This window comes from Mustela putorius, unplaced genomic scaffold (genome assembly GCF_011764305.1).
Source record: "Mustela putorius furo isolate JIRA1106 unplaced genomic scaffold, ASM1176430v1.1 tig00537275_pilon_pilon_pilon, whole genome shotgun sequence".
NCBI classification, from domain to species: Eukaryota; Metazoa; Chordata; class Mammalia; order Carnivora; family Mustelidae; genus Mustela; species Mustela putorius.
Window position 1 is genome coordinate 209,405 of NW_025422413.1, and position 18,722 is coordinate 228,126.

General features: G+C 48.9%; 2 protein-coding genes across 8 annotated transcripts in view; one reads left to right on the forward strand and one right to left on the reverse strand.

Annotated features, from left to right (window-relative positions):
• The window catches only part of CSGALNACT1 (chondroitin sulfate N-acetylgalactosaminyltransferase 1), a 92,234-nt gene extending 89,493 nt beyond the window's left edge, over positions 1-2,741 (forward strand). The window contains exon 8 of the mRNA XM_045073807.1: positions 834-2,741. Within this exon, the coding sequence (XP_044929742.1) occupies positions 834-1,123 (290 nt within the window). The 3' untranslated portion in view covers positions 1,124-2,741. The remainder of the gene's footprint in view (positions 1-833) is intronic.
• Positions 2,742-12,555: 9,814 nt separating this feature from the next.
• Positions 12,556-18,722, reverse strand: part of SH2D4A (SH2 domain containing 4A) — a 60,349-nt gene continuing 54,182 nt past the window's right edge. For all 7 annotated transcript variants that reach the window (XM_045073801.1, XM_045073805.1, XM_045073804.1 and 4 more), the window contains 2 exons: positions 14,375-14,595; positions 12,556-13,883 (listed from right to left, as the gene is read on the reverse strand). In XM_045073801.1, the coding sequence (XP_044929736.1) occupies positions 13,791-13,883; positions 14,375-14,595 (314 nt within the window). In that variant the 3' untranslated portion in view covers positions 12,556-13,790. The remainder of the gene's footprint in view (positions 13,884-14,374; positions 14,596-18,722) is intronic.

The following is an 18,722-nucleotide window of genomic DNA, read 5'->3' on the forward strand; positions in this document are numbered from 1 at the left end:
CAGAACAGCACAGCTTGGGGGCTGCATGGTGGCTCTGATGAAAGGTGTTGAGGATGACGTCACTGTTTCTCTAGGAGTTAAATAAATCTCCTAGGTGAGAGAGGAACAGTGACAAAAAGGGTCAAGTCTTCTCTGGTTCTCTTTGGTTCGCGGTGGGCTTCAGGTTAAGAAAAGACATGGGGCATCTCTGTTTACAAAGATGAGTGTGGAGGGGACCATTACTCACTTTGATAGAGTCCACTCTGAAGCGAGGCCAGATTTTCAGAGTAGAAACTCTGCACAGCGAGGCCAGTCCCTTAAACATGACTCCATCACTGGCCTGGGGGTGGACAGAGCTTTTGGGACCATTTCGGTCCATGAGAGGCAGAGTGTTTTGTGGGACATCATTTTGTTCACTTGGATCCCGCTACCTTTTCAGGGGGCGAGCCCCTGCTTCCCTGTCTGAATGACAGGAGGCCACATGCAAACAGAAACCAGAATTTTCATGGGAAGGTTTCAAGTAGAAAAGGCAGGCGGCTGCCGTTCCTCATGGGGGCGGCTCAGGGGGCTCGTTCTAGAAAGCAGGCAGGTGCGGGAATGAATGCCCTTTGCAGCATTGGGAGCTCTGGGAGCTGGTGCTCGTGGCCTCCACTGCCGCGAAGTCCTGCGTTCAGGATTTCTGAATCCTCTTTCCCCAACGGCCCTGCTCTGCATTCGGAGGGGCAGGCAGCGAGACGTCTCCCCTAAATGATGCTTCTCTCCACGCACAGTGCAGGCTGGTGCAGAGGAGGGCGTCGAATCAAGATGCGGTGGGGCTGTGAGGCTGGCTTCAGCGCTGTGCTCTCTCCCGACAGGCGGCTTCGATTTGGACATCAAGGGCTGGGGCGGAGAGGACGTGCACCTGTACCGCAAGTACCTCCACAGCAACCTCATCGTGGTGCGGACGCCGGTGCGCGGGCTCTTCCACCTGTGGCACGAGAAGCACTGTGCGGACGAGCTGACCCCCGAGCAGTACAAGATGTGCATGCAGTCCAAGGCCATGAACGAGGCGTCCCACGGGCAGCTGGGCATGCTGGTGTTCAGGCACGAGATCGAGGCTCACCTTCGCAAGCAGAAACAGAAGACAAGCAGCAAAAAAACATGAACTCCCAGGCCTCGACCTGGGGAGATGCTTTCGTTTTTCCCTTTCATGATTACCAAACACGGGGCTGTGGCAAGGAAGAGGGAAAAAAAAAAAAAAGAATTTGACTGATTGTAAAACAGAGGAGGGGAGAGAGCCTCTGATTTCTCTCTGCTTATTTGGCTGGACTTAACAGGAATTAAAATCTCCCACTTTGCGTGCAAAAGTGGCCCAAAAGCATCCTGTTCCGGTGTCAGACAAAGCCAGAATGATTGTGAGGTTTTGAGCCCAAAGGCGTGGAGATTTTGATTGTGTTCACAACAGTGAGAACTGTTGTCTTTTGTGCTCATTGAAATAGTTATGAATTAAGACCAGTTTTATAAAAAAAGTTCTTTGGAATGAGAGGCAAGCACGTGTCTCCCCATAGGAATGACGACAGGGGTAGGGCTCTAGGGCCGGGGAGTGCTGATGAGATTCGGAGATACACTCATGGCTGTCCTTGTGAGTGTATTAAGCAAAACCAAATGGACTCAAAAAGAAAAAAAAGAAACTATTGCATCATTTTTATCCAAGATTAACCAAAAATAATCTGCTCATCCTTTTTATTATAGTTTTAACCATCCCCACTTCTTAATTTTATTTAAAAAATGCACTTTTTTTGGCTTATGAGTTATATTCTGCTTATTTAATTAGCAATTTTCAAGCCTTACTAAGAGAGCACAAGTTAGCATAAATTTTTATATCTTTTAAGAAGATACTCGTAGGTGTATTATGAGAACTTCTAGTTCAGATCGAGCCCCAGATCCAAGGACACGCCGAATGCTGATCCGTCAGACACCGAATGTCAGACCTCGGTCATGTGGAAGTCATGGTGTGGGGCTACTGGTACATTGAGACAGAGCTACGTTATCCGAACTGTTTCCCAAGAGGAGCAACTGAACACTGGAGGGAAAGAAAGATATACTTCTTCCCTTCACAGAAAAGGAAACTCATTCAGACTGGTAATATCTTGATTTATTCAAAAGTCAGAAAACACATTTTCTCCTCAGGAGAACTGTGGACCACTTTCTTACCTGTTTAAATAAACCAAAGTATACTGTGTGAGCCAAACTATCTTTTTTCAAAGCAGGGTGCTCTTCCTGGCGGCTGGCTTTTATGGAAAGAAGTGCAGAAAAACGTACTTTGTGGAAGATCACTCCATCTGCCAGAGTCAAGTGGGAAGGAAGATTTTGCTACAAGTTCACCCACCCCCGTCTAGGGGAAAGTAACAACTATTTTTTAAAATGAAACAGTTCTACTTAGTTGCCAAGATGCTTCTGAAAATGGCATTTTATTACAGTTTCCAACTATTAAAAAAATACAGTTAATAACATTGAGTGGTTTCTATGTTCATGTGAAAATTATTTATTTATTAGCCAGCACCAGATGCATGAGCTAATTATCTGTGATTCCTTGCCTTCTGTTTGCCCACAGTCAACTCATTGTTTAAAAGCTTCAAGAACATTCAACCTGTTCGTGTGTTTAAAAAAAAAAAAATGCATTGTATTGATTTGCACTGGTAGTTCATAAAATTTATTTAAAACACAGGACGTGAATGGAAGGTGGCATTGGACAGCTAATAAAATATGATTTGTGGATCTGATTCCTTCTTGGAGCAAGAATGCCATGGCTTTAGTTTGGGGGAAAACTTTTTTAATGTGCAAAGACCAGAGTTTCTGCTACAGACATTTTGGGCAAGATCATTCTTTGTTGGGGATGGGGCTGTCCTGTGCACTGTAGGATATTTAGCGACATCTTTGGCCTTCACTCAGTGGGACCAGGGTGTCTACTACAGACATTTTGGGCTAGATCATTCTTTGTTGTTGGGTGTGTGTGGAGGGGGTAGGCTGTCCTGTGCGCTGTAGGATGTTTAACCACATCTTTGGCTTTCACCCACTGGATTCCAGGAGCATCTCTCACCTCGGTTGACGACCGAAATGTCTCCAGTCATTGCCAAATGTCCCCTGGAGGGAGGGTACCAAACCACCCCCCTGCTGAGGACCACTGGTCTAGAAGGACAGAACCAGGAGGAAAAACCTGGCTCTTAATACATTTTACTTTTCCTTCTGGTGAGAAGAAATTGAGAAATGATTTCTAACTGGGTCTCATATTTTCCCAGGCAGTGGCGGTACTAGACATTTGGGGCCCGTGCGGCCTCTCTTGCCAGCGGTTCTGATGGCTGTGAGGGTCTGACCGTGCACTCCTGCTTGTCTTCTCCTGAGTAGGAGCATGCACCCGCAGTGAGGCTGGCAGCAGGAAGCAAGTGTTGTAACTGTGGAGATAGTCAGGTCTGAGCGTCCTGCAGACTGTAGGGTCCCTGCTGCACCCTGTGGGCTAACCAGCCATCTGTGCGTGTTTCAGCGGCAAATCCCAGATGCCTGAGGCCGTGACGAAGACTGGAGTTTGAGCAGTTGGTGAAGAACTGCGATGGGTAGCTGAAGAGGAACAGAAACAGCATCTCTTTTTGGAACTTAAGTAAAGCAGTTTTATCAAAAAGGAGGAGCCCTCTTCAAGCGCACATAAGAGGGGAATCTGTCTTCGTTGGGGGTGTTGGGTGGCTTACACAGTGAGGGATGATTCAGGTCAGGAAGGCTGAGAATTCCAGGATCAAGGCGTGGGCAGTGCAGTGTCTGGTGAGGCCCCATCTGCTGGTATCGCCACAGGCGGAGACCAGGCGGAGGGCCAGCGCCCTTCCTGTCTCAAAAGGACGCTAATCCCGTCATGGAGGCTCCCCACCTCAGAACCCAATTACCTCCCAAAGGCCTCACTTCCAGACACCACTGCGTGAGGGTTTCAACATGGGAATTTTGTGCGGACACAAACATTCAGTCCGAAGCGGGACCTATCCTATCCTATACACAGAAGAAGGGTTGGTGAAGGCCCCACCAAAACAGGACACTGAGGGCCTTGGAATTCAACCTCAGACAGCAAAGGGAGGCCGTAATGAACTCTGGCTCCAAAGACCCTGTCCCATGATGTCTTCTAAAGGAAGGATCCTGTCAAGAAAGCACCCGAGTCTTGGTCTCCTCTGAGGTCTCTTCGCACTCTCTGCAAGCCCCTCTATTCTTACGGAATGTAAGTCCCCTAGCAACCGGCCCAGCTGTCTCCCTGGAGCTGTGCTCTCTGACACAGACCTGGGTCTTCTCCGAGCCTCGAGCCTCGGTGAGCCGACGCCGCCCGGGGGAGCTGCTCGTTTGCACCTCTTGCCCCTCCTTGCTCAGTAATGGCAGGACAGTAGCTTGAAGTCCACCAGGACGGCAGTATTTACACCAGGGAGATGGGCAATTGGCCGAGGCTGCCGAACAGGACTCCTTCCCCCTGCTGCTCCACCACCATGCCTCCTCCCAGCTCGTTGTTAATTATGGACCAGCACACCCGTGCCCCCAAGTGACACACCTGTTCTCGTCACCTGCTTTGTAGTCTTTTGTAGTCCTCAGTGTGACCAACTGGCCTCTCTCCACACATCACTGAGGAGAGAATCAGGCCTAGGAATTTGCAGCAGGTAAACAGAACTCACAGCCCTCCTCTGAAGATTCTGTCCGACTCAAGTAGGCACTGTTAGGGTCCGTGATCAAAGGAGTGAGACTGATACAAAGCGAAGGTCAGGCAAAGCTTTATTTCGTGTCAAGCATCGAGAATCAAACCGTTCGGGGTTGCCTCTTACAGAGAGAGCGACGACCCCCAGCCTCACAGACTAACTTTTAGAGAGCAAAGGCCATGTGATTGAGCCTGGCCACACGGAGGTGGCCAATGAGATTGCAACACACAGAGAAAGCCGCACAGTCATGCTAGGTCACACACGGGTGGCCAATTGAATTACAGTTCACCCCATAGTAGCTATTTGAACTAGCCTATCACCTTGGTCAGAATTGGTGCCCAAAAGGCGGGGCCCACACTCCTTGGGAGACAGTATGCGCGCCCCACTGATTGGATGTCTCCACCTTGCCTGACTCATCCCTGCATTCAGGCTGTTATTGCCACCTGACCTGACCCGCCCTTGTATTTGGGCTCTGTTATTAGGGACTGGTCGACCACATTTTTTTTTTTTTTTAAGATTTTATTTATTTATTTGACAGACAGAGATCACAAGCAGGCAGAGAGGCAGGCAGAGAGAGAGAGGAGGAAGCAGGCTCCCCGCTGGGCAGAGAGCCCGATGCGGGGCTTGATCCCAGGACCCTGAGATCATGACCTGAGCCGAAGGCAGAGGCTTTAACCCACTGAGCCACCCAGGTGCCCCTGGCTGACCACATTTTACTGGTTTCCTGGACTTGCTTTTAAGTAAGTTCCCCTGGGGGGCGGGGTGCACAGGGTCAGTTTAAGTTTTACTGCATAAACAACAAAATCACTGTTTAACTGAGATGAAATAGCTCTGGCTAAATAGGCCCTTACAAGCACCATACACAATTCTTTTTCCTTCTTTCTTTCTTTCTTTTTTTTTTTTTTTAAGATTTTATTTATTTGACAGACACAGAGCATAAGAAGGCAGAGAGGCAGGCAGAGAGAGAGGAGGAAGCAGGCTCCCCGCTGAGCAGAGAGCCCCATGCTGGGCTTGATCCCAGGACCCTGGGATCATGACCTGAGCCGAAGGCAGAGGCTTAAACCCATTGAGCCACTCAGGCGCCCTCACCATACACAATTCAGAAAATTAAGAAAACGGCTTCCCAGAACCTAATTTTTATAAAGATTTATTTATTTATTTATTTGACAGAGATCACAAGTAGGCAGAGAGGCAGGCAGAGAGAGAGAGGAAGGGAAGCAGGCTTCCCGCTGAGCCGAGAGCCCAATGCGGGACTCAATCCCAGGACCCTGGGATCATGACCCGAGCTGAAGGCAGAGGCTTTAACCCTCTGAGCCACCCAGGCACCCCAAAATTTTAATACATTTTGTTTCAGGGGAAAATCTTCTAATGTCATCTAATTGTATCTAATTTTATCAGTGGTCAGTGTGGTGTGGTAGTTAATCGCGAAACTTCCCCAGCCCGAGGGCCAGGGTCAAATTCCAGCTCTTTCACAGGCCATCTATACGTTCTTAAGCCGGGCACTCGGCATCTCCGTATCCGTTTCTGTGTTCAGGGTCATGAATGCAGTCTATCTACCATGTCCTAGGCATGTCGTTTTGGAATGTTGGTGAGGTCCAGAGCTAACAGCCAAGCCATCTTTGGTGCAAAAAAGGGTGGTTTTATTAAAGCACGGGAACAGGACCCATGGGCAGAAAGAGCTGCTGCCCCAGGATTGTAAGAGGCAACTGATTATATACTTTGGGGTTGGGGGACGTAAAGATTAGGGAATTCAATGAAACCTAGTGATGTACTGTATGTTGGTTAATTGAATTTAAGTTAAATTAAAAAAAAGAAAAAGGCTCACAGGATCCCAGAGGACTTGCTATTGTCAAGCCAAGGCCGTTTTTTCCCCTCTAGCAAGGCATTACCATTAAGACAGCTGGGAGCTTCCTGGGGGAATGTTACACTCTGCGTGCCCCCAAGGGTTTGTCAATGAGCTGCAGATTCTAAGGACATTTAATGTGCATTTCCTTCTGCCTTTAGTATGCTCATCCCGCAGTTAGGATTCACCACCAGGTCCACACTCACAGCAGTCTGTGATGCTTCCCAGCACACCCAAAACCTCCTGGGCCGAAGTGGGCTGCATATTAGAGATCATGAGCCCATCACATGGGCATGGCTGTCCTGTATTTCTGTCTTTCTGAAAACAAGTTCGGTCTATCTGAATGAAGGTGACTAGGAATGTAAAATATAATGGATAATTTCTTCTTTAAATTCTGTGCTCAGGAATTTGGTGTCAGTGACCCCCTAGGCAGCTGAGGAGCTTTAGAGGTTTCTGAGGTCAGGGGCAGAGCCAGGCACCTTCTGTATGGAACGCCACCCTGCTGAAGCAGATCATATCTTTTTCCAGGTGCGGAAACTGTAAGGGGCTTGCGGGGGGGGGGGGGCGTACAGACAGTGGCTGGCTTCAGGCTCTCCGGTTCTCACCGCCAGCTCAGAAGGGCTTGAAGGTAGAGAAGGGAGTTTGGCCTCCAGCAAGTCCAGAGTCTTCTCTTGTGCCTCGATTTCCCACCGCTGTTCTGCCCTTCAGCCCACCTGAGAATCCCCTGGTGGTGAATGAAAACACCGTGATCCAGGAACTCGGAAAGCATAGAGCAGCCTCCCTCTAGCTGCTCTGTGAGCCCTTGAAGGTTTTCCGGGGCTCTGCAGCTTCAGACGCAGCCCTGCAGCCCTCTGCCCTCTGTAGGCCCAAGGCCTTGGACTGAAAGGTTGCCTTGAATGGGACAGGAGAGCAGGTGGGAATACTTGCCTTTTGAAAAAGATTTGACATTGTTTCCGAGAATTGCAGATCAGAGATAATGCCCTTGGGCGGTCCCTGAAAGGGTGGGTGTGTTTTACTCCCAAGACCCATCAAAGAGCCTGCAGCTTTGTGTGATGCATATTCCAATTAGCCTTGTATTTGAATTCAAAGCTGTTTCTCCAGGCAGGACCCAGTCAGTGCTGCCAGAAACTGTGGCGACTGTGCCAGCTGCTGGGGCAGGAAGGGGTGGGGGTGGTTTTTTCAACACACAGAAAATGTTCTCTCAGCAGAGGTGCCTTTCAGAATGCCTCTGGGATACTATACTGATCCTTTGCGTGTGCCCTCTGCAGTGGTCACCCCCTGTGCCCTGTGGCTCTGTCTGCCTTGACTGCTCTTCCAAAGGAGGGCATAAGTGACAGCCTAGGGACAGCGGGCATGGCCTCTGGGCTGTCTCTGCCCATCACCCAGTCACCCAGAGGCTCAGGGAGGGCCAGGCCACCTTCAGTGAGCTGTGCCCAAGACTCTCCAAATGTCCTTTGGTGGCTGACGGCGTGGCTAGCCTGCCCGCTACATGCAGCACCCACACGGGACTGGAGGGGGCTTACTCCTCATGGACCTGAGCGGCAAGACCTCAGCTGGCTCCTCCCTCCTCCCCAGCTGTTAATCCCCTGTAAGGACCTATTTAGAAACTGTCCCTGCTCCCCTTCCCCCAGGGGATTTACTTGGAGACAATCCCGGAAACCAGCTTCAGGTAACAAAGCCCAGATACAAAGGTGGGTCAGGCCAGGTGGAGACATCTATCAGTTGGGGGGATGCATACTGATTCCCTGGTTTCCAAGGAGTATGCCCCCTCCACCCCTTTGGGAGCCTTTTTGGCGCCAATCCCAGTCAAGGTGTAATCCCAACCAAGGCTGGTTCAAATGTCTACTAGGGTAAATTGTAACTCAGTTGGTTACCTAGCATCACTGTGGAGTTTCCTGTGTGTGTTACAATCTCATTGGTCACCTGTGTGTGGCCGGGCCCGACCGCATGGCCTTTGCCCTTAAAACCTAGACTGTGAAACAGAGAAGGGTCACCCTCTCTTGTAAGAGGTGCGGCCCTGAAGGTTCGGTTAGATTCTTGATGCTTGGCATGAAATAAAGCTTTGCTTGGCCTTCGCTTTGTATCAGTCTCGCTCTTTTAATCACGGACCCATTATTAGGGCATAACATCCCCCCCACTCCGTTTCAAACCCCATCCCAATCTGCTCCCAGACAATACCCCTCCAACCCCAGTGTTGAAAGAACTGCAACATTCACCATCGCCTGGACTGCTACGTTGCAGAACCCCATTTGATACAGTTAAAAAAAATAAAATGGAAAACAAACTGCAAAACCCTCAAGTTGCATTCAAGGGAAGGCTGAAGAGAGACTGTATTTAAGTACTTGTTCTTTTTTCCAGTCATTAGTTCAAAGAGAGCTGGGTAGAAGTCACCCCTACAGCGTGGGGGGCTGTCCCGAACAGCAGAGTGGTGGGTTTGGGAAGCCCTGTCCAGAGCTCCACCACACCACCCAGAGCTCCTGCACGAGATAAGGTACAGCACGTGCTGTTTGGTGTGGTTGTTGAGGGGCCCTGTGGTGTTGCCTTTCAGGATCTTGACCCAGCTGGAAGGAACATCCTTTTAGCTGAAGGAAAAGAAAAGCTGGTTTAGACTGACCGGAGAGCAGGGGCTAAACGCCCTCTCCCCCACATAAGTCTGGGTTAGCACTGGCAGGAGCTGACCTATTTGGGAGACAATGCAGTTAATCCCAGAGAGATTTGGGTTTGTGGTAAATCCTCTGGTCAAAAAGGCAGGTGAATACTTGGGGATTTGTGATCAGGAGTTCCCGCACAACTGAATCAATTTGTCAATGACCAATTTTGGGTAAAGACAGGTCACTGCTAACTTTGGGGTTGTCAAAATTCTACATTAAGAGAATGCCCTCTCTCTGCCATTTCTAATCCAGACTAAGGTAGCCATCTCTCTGCAAGCCATTTCAACTGGCTAATCTACTGTGTGATTCCCTAGTATAACCTCTACAAGCTTCCCTTCCCCCCTGAAGATTCATCCCAGAAGCTCTAGCAAATGGGCCATTGGCATGCACAGCCCATGGTTTGTACAAGCTGAGCTCATGACGGGAGCACAGAGTGCATGAATCCTGGCTTTGTTGGACCCAAGAGACTTTATGTGTTTCTTTTCTAAGCCTTGGAATCCAGTGGGTGACTTGAGTCACTCCTGTTTGAGAGCTGAAGCTCAGACAAGCTTAGTATTGTTCTTTTAAGATTCCACACAGCTAGGGGGCACCTGGGTGGCTCAGATAGTTAAACGTCTGCCGTCAGCTCCAGTTATGATCCTGGGGTCCTGGGATGGAGCCCTGCGTGGATAGCCTTGCTCAGCGGGAATCTGCTTCTCCCTCTCCCTCTGACTCATGCTCTCTCTCTCTCTCAAATGAATAAATAAATAACCTTTTTAAAAAAATAACTACACTGCTGGTTAGTGATATAGCCAGGATCCAAACCCAGATCTGCTAGACTTTCTACTACGCTGAGCTCACTCACAACCCAACAGTGTGTTTTTACCACACAGTAAAAAGCACTATTGTCCTGTCAGGCTCCAGAGCATTTTCAATCTGGGGCAGTGGTAGGAAGCGTGAGGATGAGGCAGAGGACAGAAGGAAGCATGGCAAGTGCACTGGAAATAGAACGCTCACGTCCACACTGGGGGCCGTGAGAGAAGAATTAACACAGAATGTGGAGTCTGTGATGCGGAAGGGAAGGCGATGAGCAGCAGCTCTCGGAGAATGCGGCAGAAAGGGAGGGAGAGAGGAAAAGGATGGGGAGGAGATCACACAAATGGAAAGCAGAGGGGAGATGTGCGACTCCGATTTGTGGCCACTCCTGAGGAAGGGAAAGCGCAAGTCGTCGTGATGAAGTTCTAGAACCCAGGTGAGGTTCGGTGGGGTGAGGTCCGGAGCCGATGACCAAGAAAGAATTCTTGAGACATCTTTGGTGCAAAATGATGGTTTATTAAAGCACGGGGACAGGACCCGTGGGCAGGAAGAGCGGCTGCCCCGGGCTGTGAGGGACGGCAGGTTGTGTACCCTGCGGTTGGGGGAAGGTGAGGGGAAGGAGGTTCGACAGAGCTTTCGTGTGCTAGAGAGGGCCTACCAGGTGCCGGATGCGGGAGGTCTCCCGGCTTGATCAAGGTTGTCTTTCCTTTTTAGAGCAAGCCATTAACATCAAGATGGTTGGGAGAGTCCTAAAGAATGTCACGTTTGTCCCACCCAGGAGTGGTGCCGAGGCGGGGGAGATTGTGAGGTGTCAGCCAGGCTTTGCTCCCTCAGCCAGGCTTCTGCTCCCTCACCAGTGGGACAGGTGTCTTCTTTAAAGACGCAATTGTAGAGACTTGCCTTCTGAAAGGGAGACCCCCAGGGTGCAGTGTGAACATTCTTACCACACTCTGGGCAAGAAGGAAAGCCCAGAGGCTGTATCTAATAGCTGAGCTAGGATGAGAATTCAGGCTTCCTCAACCCCATTTGGTTTTAATCACTTTTCCCTCCCTAAGAATTTCAGGTAGGCAGTCGCTTAACCAACTGAGCCACCCAGGCGTCCCGTATAAGGTACTTTTCTATTTATTTTAGAACCGAAAGATTACAGAACTGGATGAAATTAATTAAAATCAGCTAATAAAAGCACCTTCTTTTAATTAAAATAGAACTACCATGTGACCCGGCAACTCTCCTTTCCAAAGAAAACGGAAATACCAATTCGAAGAGATACATGCACCCCTAGGTCCACTGCAGCATTATTTACAGTAGCCAAGATGACGGAAGCCACCTCAGTGTCCACCAGTGGATGAGCGGATAGAGAGAGGCGGTGTGTGTACACGATAGAATATTACTCGGCCACAGAAAAGAATGAGGTCTTGCCATTTGTAACACAGATGGACCTTGATGGTGTTATGCTAAGTGAAATAAGTCAGAGAGAGGCAAATACCCTATGGTTTCACTTATACGTGCAATCAAAACAACAAATGGATACGGACAATGGATTGGTGACTGCCAGAGGGAAGGAGGGTTGGGGCGGGGTGCTAAGTGGGTGACGGGAGTGAAGAGGTACAGACTTCCAGTTACAAAATCAGTAAGTCATGGGTATGTACAGCGTGGTAACTACGGTGGATAATGCTAGAATGCATAGTCAAAAGTTGCTAAGAGAGCAGAGCTTTAAAGTTATAAGAAAAGTTATAAAAAAAAAATCTCGTGACTTTATAAGGTGGTTGGATGATCATTAGACTTACAATGGTGATCACTTGACAGTTCACACTTCAAGTCGGTTATGTTGTACCTGAAACTAATTTAAGGTTAAATGTCAAGGACACCTCAATTAGAAAAAAATACCTATTTTATTAGAAGCAAAAACCTAAGCTTAGAGAGGGAACGGTGGAAGATGTGGGTCCTCTGTGGTCTCTGCAATTCTAAAATGTCATGGCTGTTGAATCACAGTTAGAAATGACAGCTGAAGACAGGTCCTCTTGGACAAATGTCTCATTCATAGGTGTCTCTCGGACTACAGAAACACACGGGGTATTTCAGGAATCACTTCACCATGATAGGCGTTTAAAAACTCTCTCATGGAAGCGCACACACGCACCCATACACACTCCCACATACACACGTACACCGCCCTCTTCTGTTAACGTTCTACACAGCCCGCGAGGGCTACACAACCAGCAACCTCGTGAACAAACTGCCACAATGTCTGCTTCCTTTGAGAAAGGAAGTTTTTCCTTTGAAAAACCAAGGTGTCAGCTGCGGCAGGGCAGCTGGTCTGCCCACAGGCGACGCCCTGGCTGGGCCGGCCCGAGAGTTGCTGGGAGTTGGCGGCGCAGACGCAGAGGGCATAGGATTCCTGACCGAGCAAACCTGCGTCCCCGAGCCGAGCCGAGCCGGCGGGCGCTTACTCTGCTCTCCCCTCTTCCTTTACTCTCAGGAGGGCCGGCTGTGCAGCCACACACGGTATGTAGCACCATCAGGTTCTATAAGGATCCTCTGTGTGAGTTTCCGAGGAGCCGCTGTAACAAATTACCATAAACTCAGTGGCTTAAGACAACAGACATTTATTCTCTTATAGATTTGGAGGCTCAAGGTCTGAAACCAAGGTGTCAGCAAGGCCACATCCCCCTCTAAGGCTCCAGGGAGGATCCTGGCTTGTGGGGGCGGCCAGCACGCCTTGGCTTTCCCTGGCTCGAAGCCGCATCACCTGTCTCTGCCTCTGCGGTCCCACGGCCGCCTTGCCCCTGTGGGTCTCCGGCTCCCGATCCCGCTCTCCTTGTTAAGGACACCAGATGCCGGAGGAGCGTCCGCCTGACCCAGCAGGAGCTCATCCTCACTTGATCACATCGGCAAAGACCCTATTCCCAGCTAAGGTCACATTCGCAGGTGCCAGGGTTGGGGACTTCAGCCTGTCTTCCCCGGGACACCATCCACCCCAGAACAAGGTGGGCATAGGTGTGAACCTATGGGGGTTAGGTGGCTTCTGAGTCCGGAAGGACCCTTTACAGGTGTCCTGTGCTGGAGCGTGAGCACTGATGGACAGCACCTCAGGTGTGCGCGGCTTCACCTCGCGGTGCGCTCCCCGACGGAGCCAGAGTATATAAGGCCAGCACTGTCCCTGCTCTCCAGAACGAGGAGACTCGAAAACGTGCTCTCTCCCCTAGAGTCCGCAGTACTTCGTGACGCGTGAAGCCTCTCCTCCTACAGTTTTAACTCCTCATTCAATTTGCATTCCCAACTTTTGTTTTTCTATGTCTCTTCCTTACATCCTGGCTCCAGCATGCATGATAAATGAAGTGTGTTTGCAGGCCACCCGTGAAGGCTCTTCTGCCAGCTCCCCAAAGCCAACATGAACTTAATATAAACACAGTCCTGAGACATTTCGAAATGATGCAAAGAGGGAACGTAGAGGTCATAAAATAGTTCACGGGAGGTATTGGTTTTTGAAGTATGTCTTAATTCCTAAAAGGTTTCCATTTCTCCTTTGTTCATTTTATATACATCATTAAAGTTGTATCCTTCACGTTAGGTAGTTGCTGAAATTGGGGATCGTCTCCATTTACTTTTGGAGTGAATATGGTGCAGAGTTGATTTTCTCTTAACGTTAAACTCCAGCATCTGCACAGAAGACAGATTTCCACGGGGCTCCAAGGACACTTGCCCGTTGGTCAGTGCTGGCTCTGCTGCAGGCTGACTTTGGCCTCACACGCACAGGTCTGTTTGAGCAGTGTTAACCCAGAGGAAAGCCCAGCTGGAGGGCGCAGGACACCACGGGGGCCGCTGTCACTCGAAGAGCTCCAGGTAGTCCGGCGGCTCGCCCTGCTGACCACAGGGGTAGAGGAGGAGCTCCTTCCCCAGGGAGGTTATGGGCTCCACCTGTGAATCAGAAGGCAGAGATCAGGCTGCGCTGTGGTGGGCAGGTTGTCGAGACAGTAGAAATAAGGAGGAGGTCATGCCCTTCCCTGCCTCCTCGGAGCACACGACTTCTTGTTTGCCCTTGATTTACGTGAAGCTTTATCAGTTTATGGCAATCTTAGAAGAGATTTTCCTCATCTGCAAATTGCCATGTACCCTCTTTCCCTCCCAGGCTTGAGTTCTAAGTGTGGCCTCAGTTGCGAGCAGCGTGTGCACAGGCTTTTAGCATCTCCTCCATTCTCAGCCCCAGTGCGTTCTCCCTGAGTATCTGAGGAAGAACTAGGTTCAACGATAAAGGAATTGTAATTAAGAATCCTGATTATCCGGAAGAATTATCAGACACTAATCCCCCATTACTCGTCTCAATCTCTTTTCTGATAATTGCCTTTCACTGCTAGAGCTGCTGTGGGACAACAATTCACAGAGCAAGTCAAGCCTGTACACCAGGTCACCTTGTGGTAGTCCACCAGCGCGGCCAGGGTGGCGTGCTGCAGCCGGTCCACGCCCAGGAAGCTGTAGGAGTCCGTGGAGGCATCTATGAGGAAATGCTTACAGCCATCCTCGGACAGATAGGACAGGGCGTAGCCTTTGATCCTTTCACTGACGCGGACCAGAAAACTGCCCGGCTCGCAAGTGCTCAGAAGCTCATTTGCTCTCTTTAATGTCAGGATCCCTGCGGGAAAGAAAAGCAGGTATTTTAGCCAAATCATTTCCAGAACTGTCTTCAGTTAATATAGCTGCATGCATAAAGTTTAGGAAAAAGTAAGAGCAACTTCAAGTCCATTTTGGACTTCTTAAGAATATACTACAGTATCATTCATCTCCTGGTATTGGGTAACTGGGCGAGCAGGGCGGCTGACAGTGGCCAGTTGATAACATAAATGAGAGCATCAAGATTTAGCCTTCAGAATATGTTCCCACCTATGCCCCCGGTTATAACACCACAGGTGTTAGTTAGGTGGCTTCTAAGTCTGGTAGGACCCTTTATAGGTGTCCTGGAAGCATTCCATCTGGAAGGGGACTGGAAAGTGTCTTCCTCGGTTTATTTCTTCCTATATGGTCTTAGATGGTGGTTCTCCACCAGGACAACCTCTGGAAATCTGAGAGACATTTTTGGGCAGAGGAGGCTATGAGCAGCCAGAGAGGCCAGAGATGTTGCTAAACATCCAATAGCGCAAGGACAGCTTCACCTACAAAGAATCCTCCAACCCAAATATCAGTTGTGCTAAGCTCAGGGGCCTGGTCTAGGAGTCAGCAAGTTAGTAACAGAACCGGGAGGGACGGAGGTCTACAAGTCTTTCTACTTGGGTTACTTTCTACTGGGTTACTCCTAAATGATGCTTCGGTGGCAGTTGAAGGAATAAAAATATGTACATGTATGTATATTTGGATACACATGTGCTCATATATCTTCATATATGTTTGTCTTCATATATATTCAAAATGAAACTCTTAATTTACATGAAGTTTGTGTGTGTGTGTGTGTGTGTATACACACTTTAGAAGCCTCATGAATTCACACTAATTCAGACCAGCCTTTCCCCCAACCAGTCCAAACTCATGAGGTTTCACTCCTATTCCCAGTTTCCCTTCTTAGTCCTGTTGCAGTTCCTCAGATGAATCCGTGACGTGGTGAGACCTACAGAGAGTGCACAAACACATCTCGGAGAGATGGTGAAGTCATCCACTTAATCAGCAGGTTCGGATCTGGGAGGAGGAGCAGAATTCTCCCCACGATCCCTTTCACCACGGCAGACAGAAGCTCTTACTTCTGTTTCAGGGTTAGCTCCATACTGATGTTCTGTATCTTAGTAAAAGAATCTCCTGGTGAAAAGGCAACGGATGGACCATTATAGCCCTTTAGTCTTGTTATTAGTAAAGTTAATTGAGAATTGAACCCTAATTATCCAGAGTATGACATCAGATGAAAGCATCGCTGCTTTCTGGGGCACCTGGGTAACATAGTCAGTTGAGCATCTGATTCTAGATCTTGGCTCAGGTCGTGATTTCAGGATCACGAGATCAAGCCCCACATTGGGCTCTGTGCTTAGTGTGGAGTTTGCTTAGGATTCTCTCTCCCTCTCCCCTTCCCCCCTGCTCTCATATCTGCTCTCCCCCCCCCAATACATTTAAAAAAAAAAAATCTCTATTTTCTTTTTTCTAAGTAGACCTTTAATAAAGAGGGGATTAAAAAATCACCCGATCTCTCCTAGGCAAGACCTATCAACCAGCTCTTCTGCCTTCTCTTCTCCCATGTACATTTCAGGAGGCCCCAGGGCCTGCACCTCAAACCCAACTCTGTGTAGCTCAACTCCAGTGAAACACAGGGATGAGAATGGGGGGCTGTTGCACAGATAGGGAATGTCCCTGAGACAGAAGAGCCATGGCCTCTCTTCTAGGGCCTCCAGGTCTACCGATCCAAGCCCAGCAAGGCTACCATGATGCCCATGCATTATCTCCATCACCACCTGCTACCTTTCTGCCCTTTCCCTGATGAGACTTGAGCCAGTGGAAACTGCAGGCACCACTGATAGTGAGTGAGTGAGTCTCTTGGGTCAGCTGCTGTACTGTCCACTTCAGGTGCTCAAATGATGCCCATCTAAGATCCAAAAGATACAGACCGCTGCTTCTGTTGGCCCAATTTACCTTTCTAATCACACCTGACCCTATTGATAAATGACAGATGACAACCATAATCTGAAGCAAAGCAACAGGTAAGCAGCCTACCTAGGGACTAAACGTGACTGAAGTTTCAAGACTCTGTCTATAAAGGCAGGGATATTCTTCACTGACACTGAAAACTGCCCTTCAGAAATGAGTGAAGGAGCAGCAGCATTCTGGAAGAAAGATTTCTCTCTTCTTCCAGACTTACCAACAGCCTAACTCTGAAATTCCAAGTTACTTCAACAGATGGGGTAGATGTTATAACCTTACCATGTTATCCAGATGGATTTAGATTCCTAAAACGAAAGCTATTCTGGAAAATTATAACCAAACCTGGGTTGTTAGTTTAAATTCTTCCTAAAATCGGATCAGACAGTAGCTGTAAATCAAACTTCCTGAAAGCTTCTCAAACTGTAATTATTACCCATTACACATAGATCTGGGCACTGCATAATTTCCAGAGACACCAGAACACAATAAAATGATTTTGTGGCAAATCGTAAGTCCTAATGGAGGCTCGAATACTGAGGTTCTGAAGGCAGGTTCAGAGGTGAAGTGCTGTGGAGACCACGCTTCGCTCTTTCTGCTTTACATCAGGATTATCATTCCTGAAGAGAACGCTCGTCTGGCTCATCTGATACTTGTCCACGCACAATCATGATTCCATTGAAGGAGGGAGGCTTGGCTATGATTGCTGCCAAACAGTGAGCTTTGTCCGCCTGCAAAGAGAGTTCTTAACCGCAAGGCCAAAATCCAGTGTCAAATATTAATCGCTGTGGACTTGAGCAGTCTCCTTACCTGACTCTTAAGAATGGATGAAGCAGTGGCCTTCATCCAGCCCCCTAAAGGCAGTGACGCCTCCAGGCAACTTCCCTCTGACCAGCTCTCTTCGTGCATATTCTAAGAACCAAGCCTCTGTGAGTCACAGGAGATTTATGTGCCAGTGATGAAGGGTAAATAAAAAGTTTTCTTTGACTTCATTTCATTCCAATTACTTTGAAAAGACAGATCTTCCCTCAGCACTGCTCCGTTTGAATCTGGGCAGGGGGTGCCAAAACCACCCCAGATGTCGCTGCACGAGGTCTTACCGGGCAGCTTCTGACTCTTGAAGAGCCTGGACAGAGCTGCCTACCACCCCTGAGAGCCTGAGCACCCAGCCTGGACGTTCCCAACAGAGGAGCTGGGAGGGGGCAGACAGTAATGTCCCATTCCTTTCTCTGTGTGATGCCAGGGCACACTCGCCGACAGTGCTATTCAACAAATTTTTGTGGCAATGCAATGCCTGCACTGGCCCTGCGGTACTGAGGACCTGAAATGTAGCTAGTATGATAGAGGGACTCAACCCTTAATTTTATTTAATTTTAATTAATTTTGGTGTAAAGAGCCACATATGTGGAGTGGCTGCCGTGTTGGACAGCAGAGCTTTAAACCCACTGCAGTGAAGGGAGAGCTGCATGGTAGGCTCTATGTTTTGCACAAAAGAGGGTGAATAGATCCCAAGAGACTTGAAATAACTCAGAAACCCTACCATGGCCCTTGTTGGAAATCCACGTGGCACCTTACAGAAGGAGGACAGGTCAGTGGGATGCCCTTTCCACAGCCTCCTTCTGGAAAACGCCTACACATTCTCTAAGATGCAACTTAATAGCATGAAGCTTTCTGACTTCCCCCTGAGCAGTAAGTCAAGGTTCCTCTGCACCTGCTGAGTACCTGTTCCCACCTCCACCTGAGACTCCCCTGGTCTATCCAGGCGCCCCCCCCCAACCATGTACTATCCACAGCTCCACTGTAGTACTCACAGCACATTCTACTGTCTCTCCCTGCCCCACATCCTTGTGATCTCCTAGAGGCCAACCACCACATCTTATTTTCACACTCTCAGCACCAGCCACTTACAAGATGCCCAGAAAAGGTCTAATGAGTAATTCTATCTTATAATCAGGCCAGAAACGTCTCTCTGGGATGCTTCTATGCAGCCATTGCCTCGAGTCTGATCACTTATGGACAGGGACAAGGGATGCATTTCAGGTTTTTCTGAAGCACTACTAACTTTGTCTATACATCTGTAGCGCCTGTGTCCAGAGTCTGGAAAATGTGTTTAAAAACCAAATGGAAGGTGGGACACCTGGGTGGCTC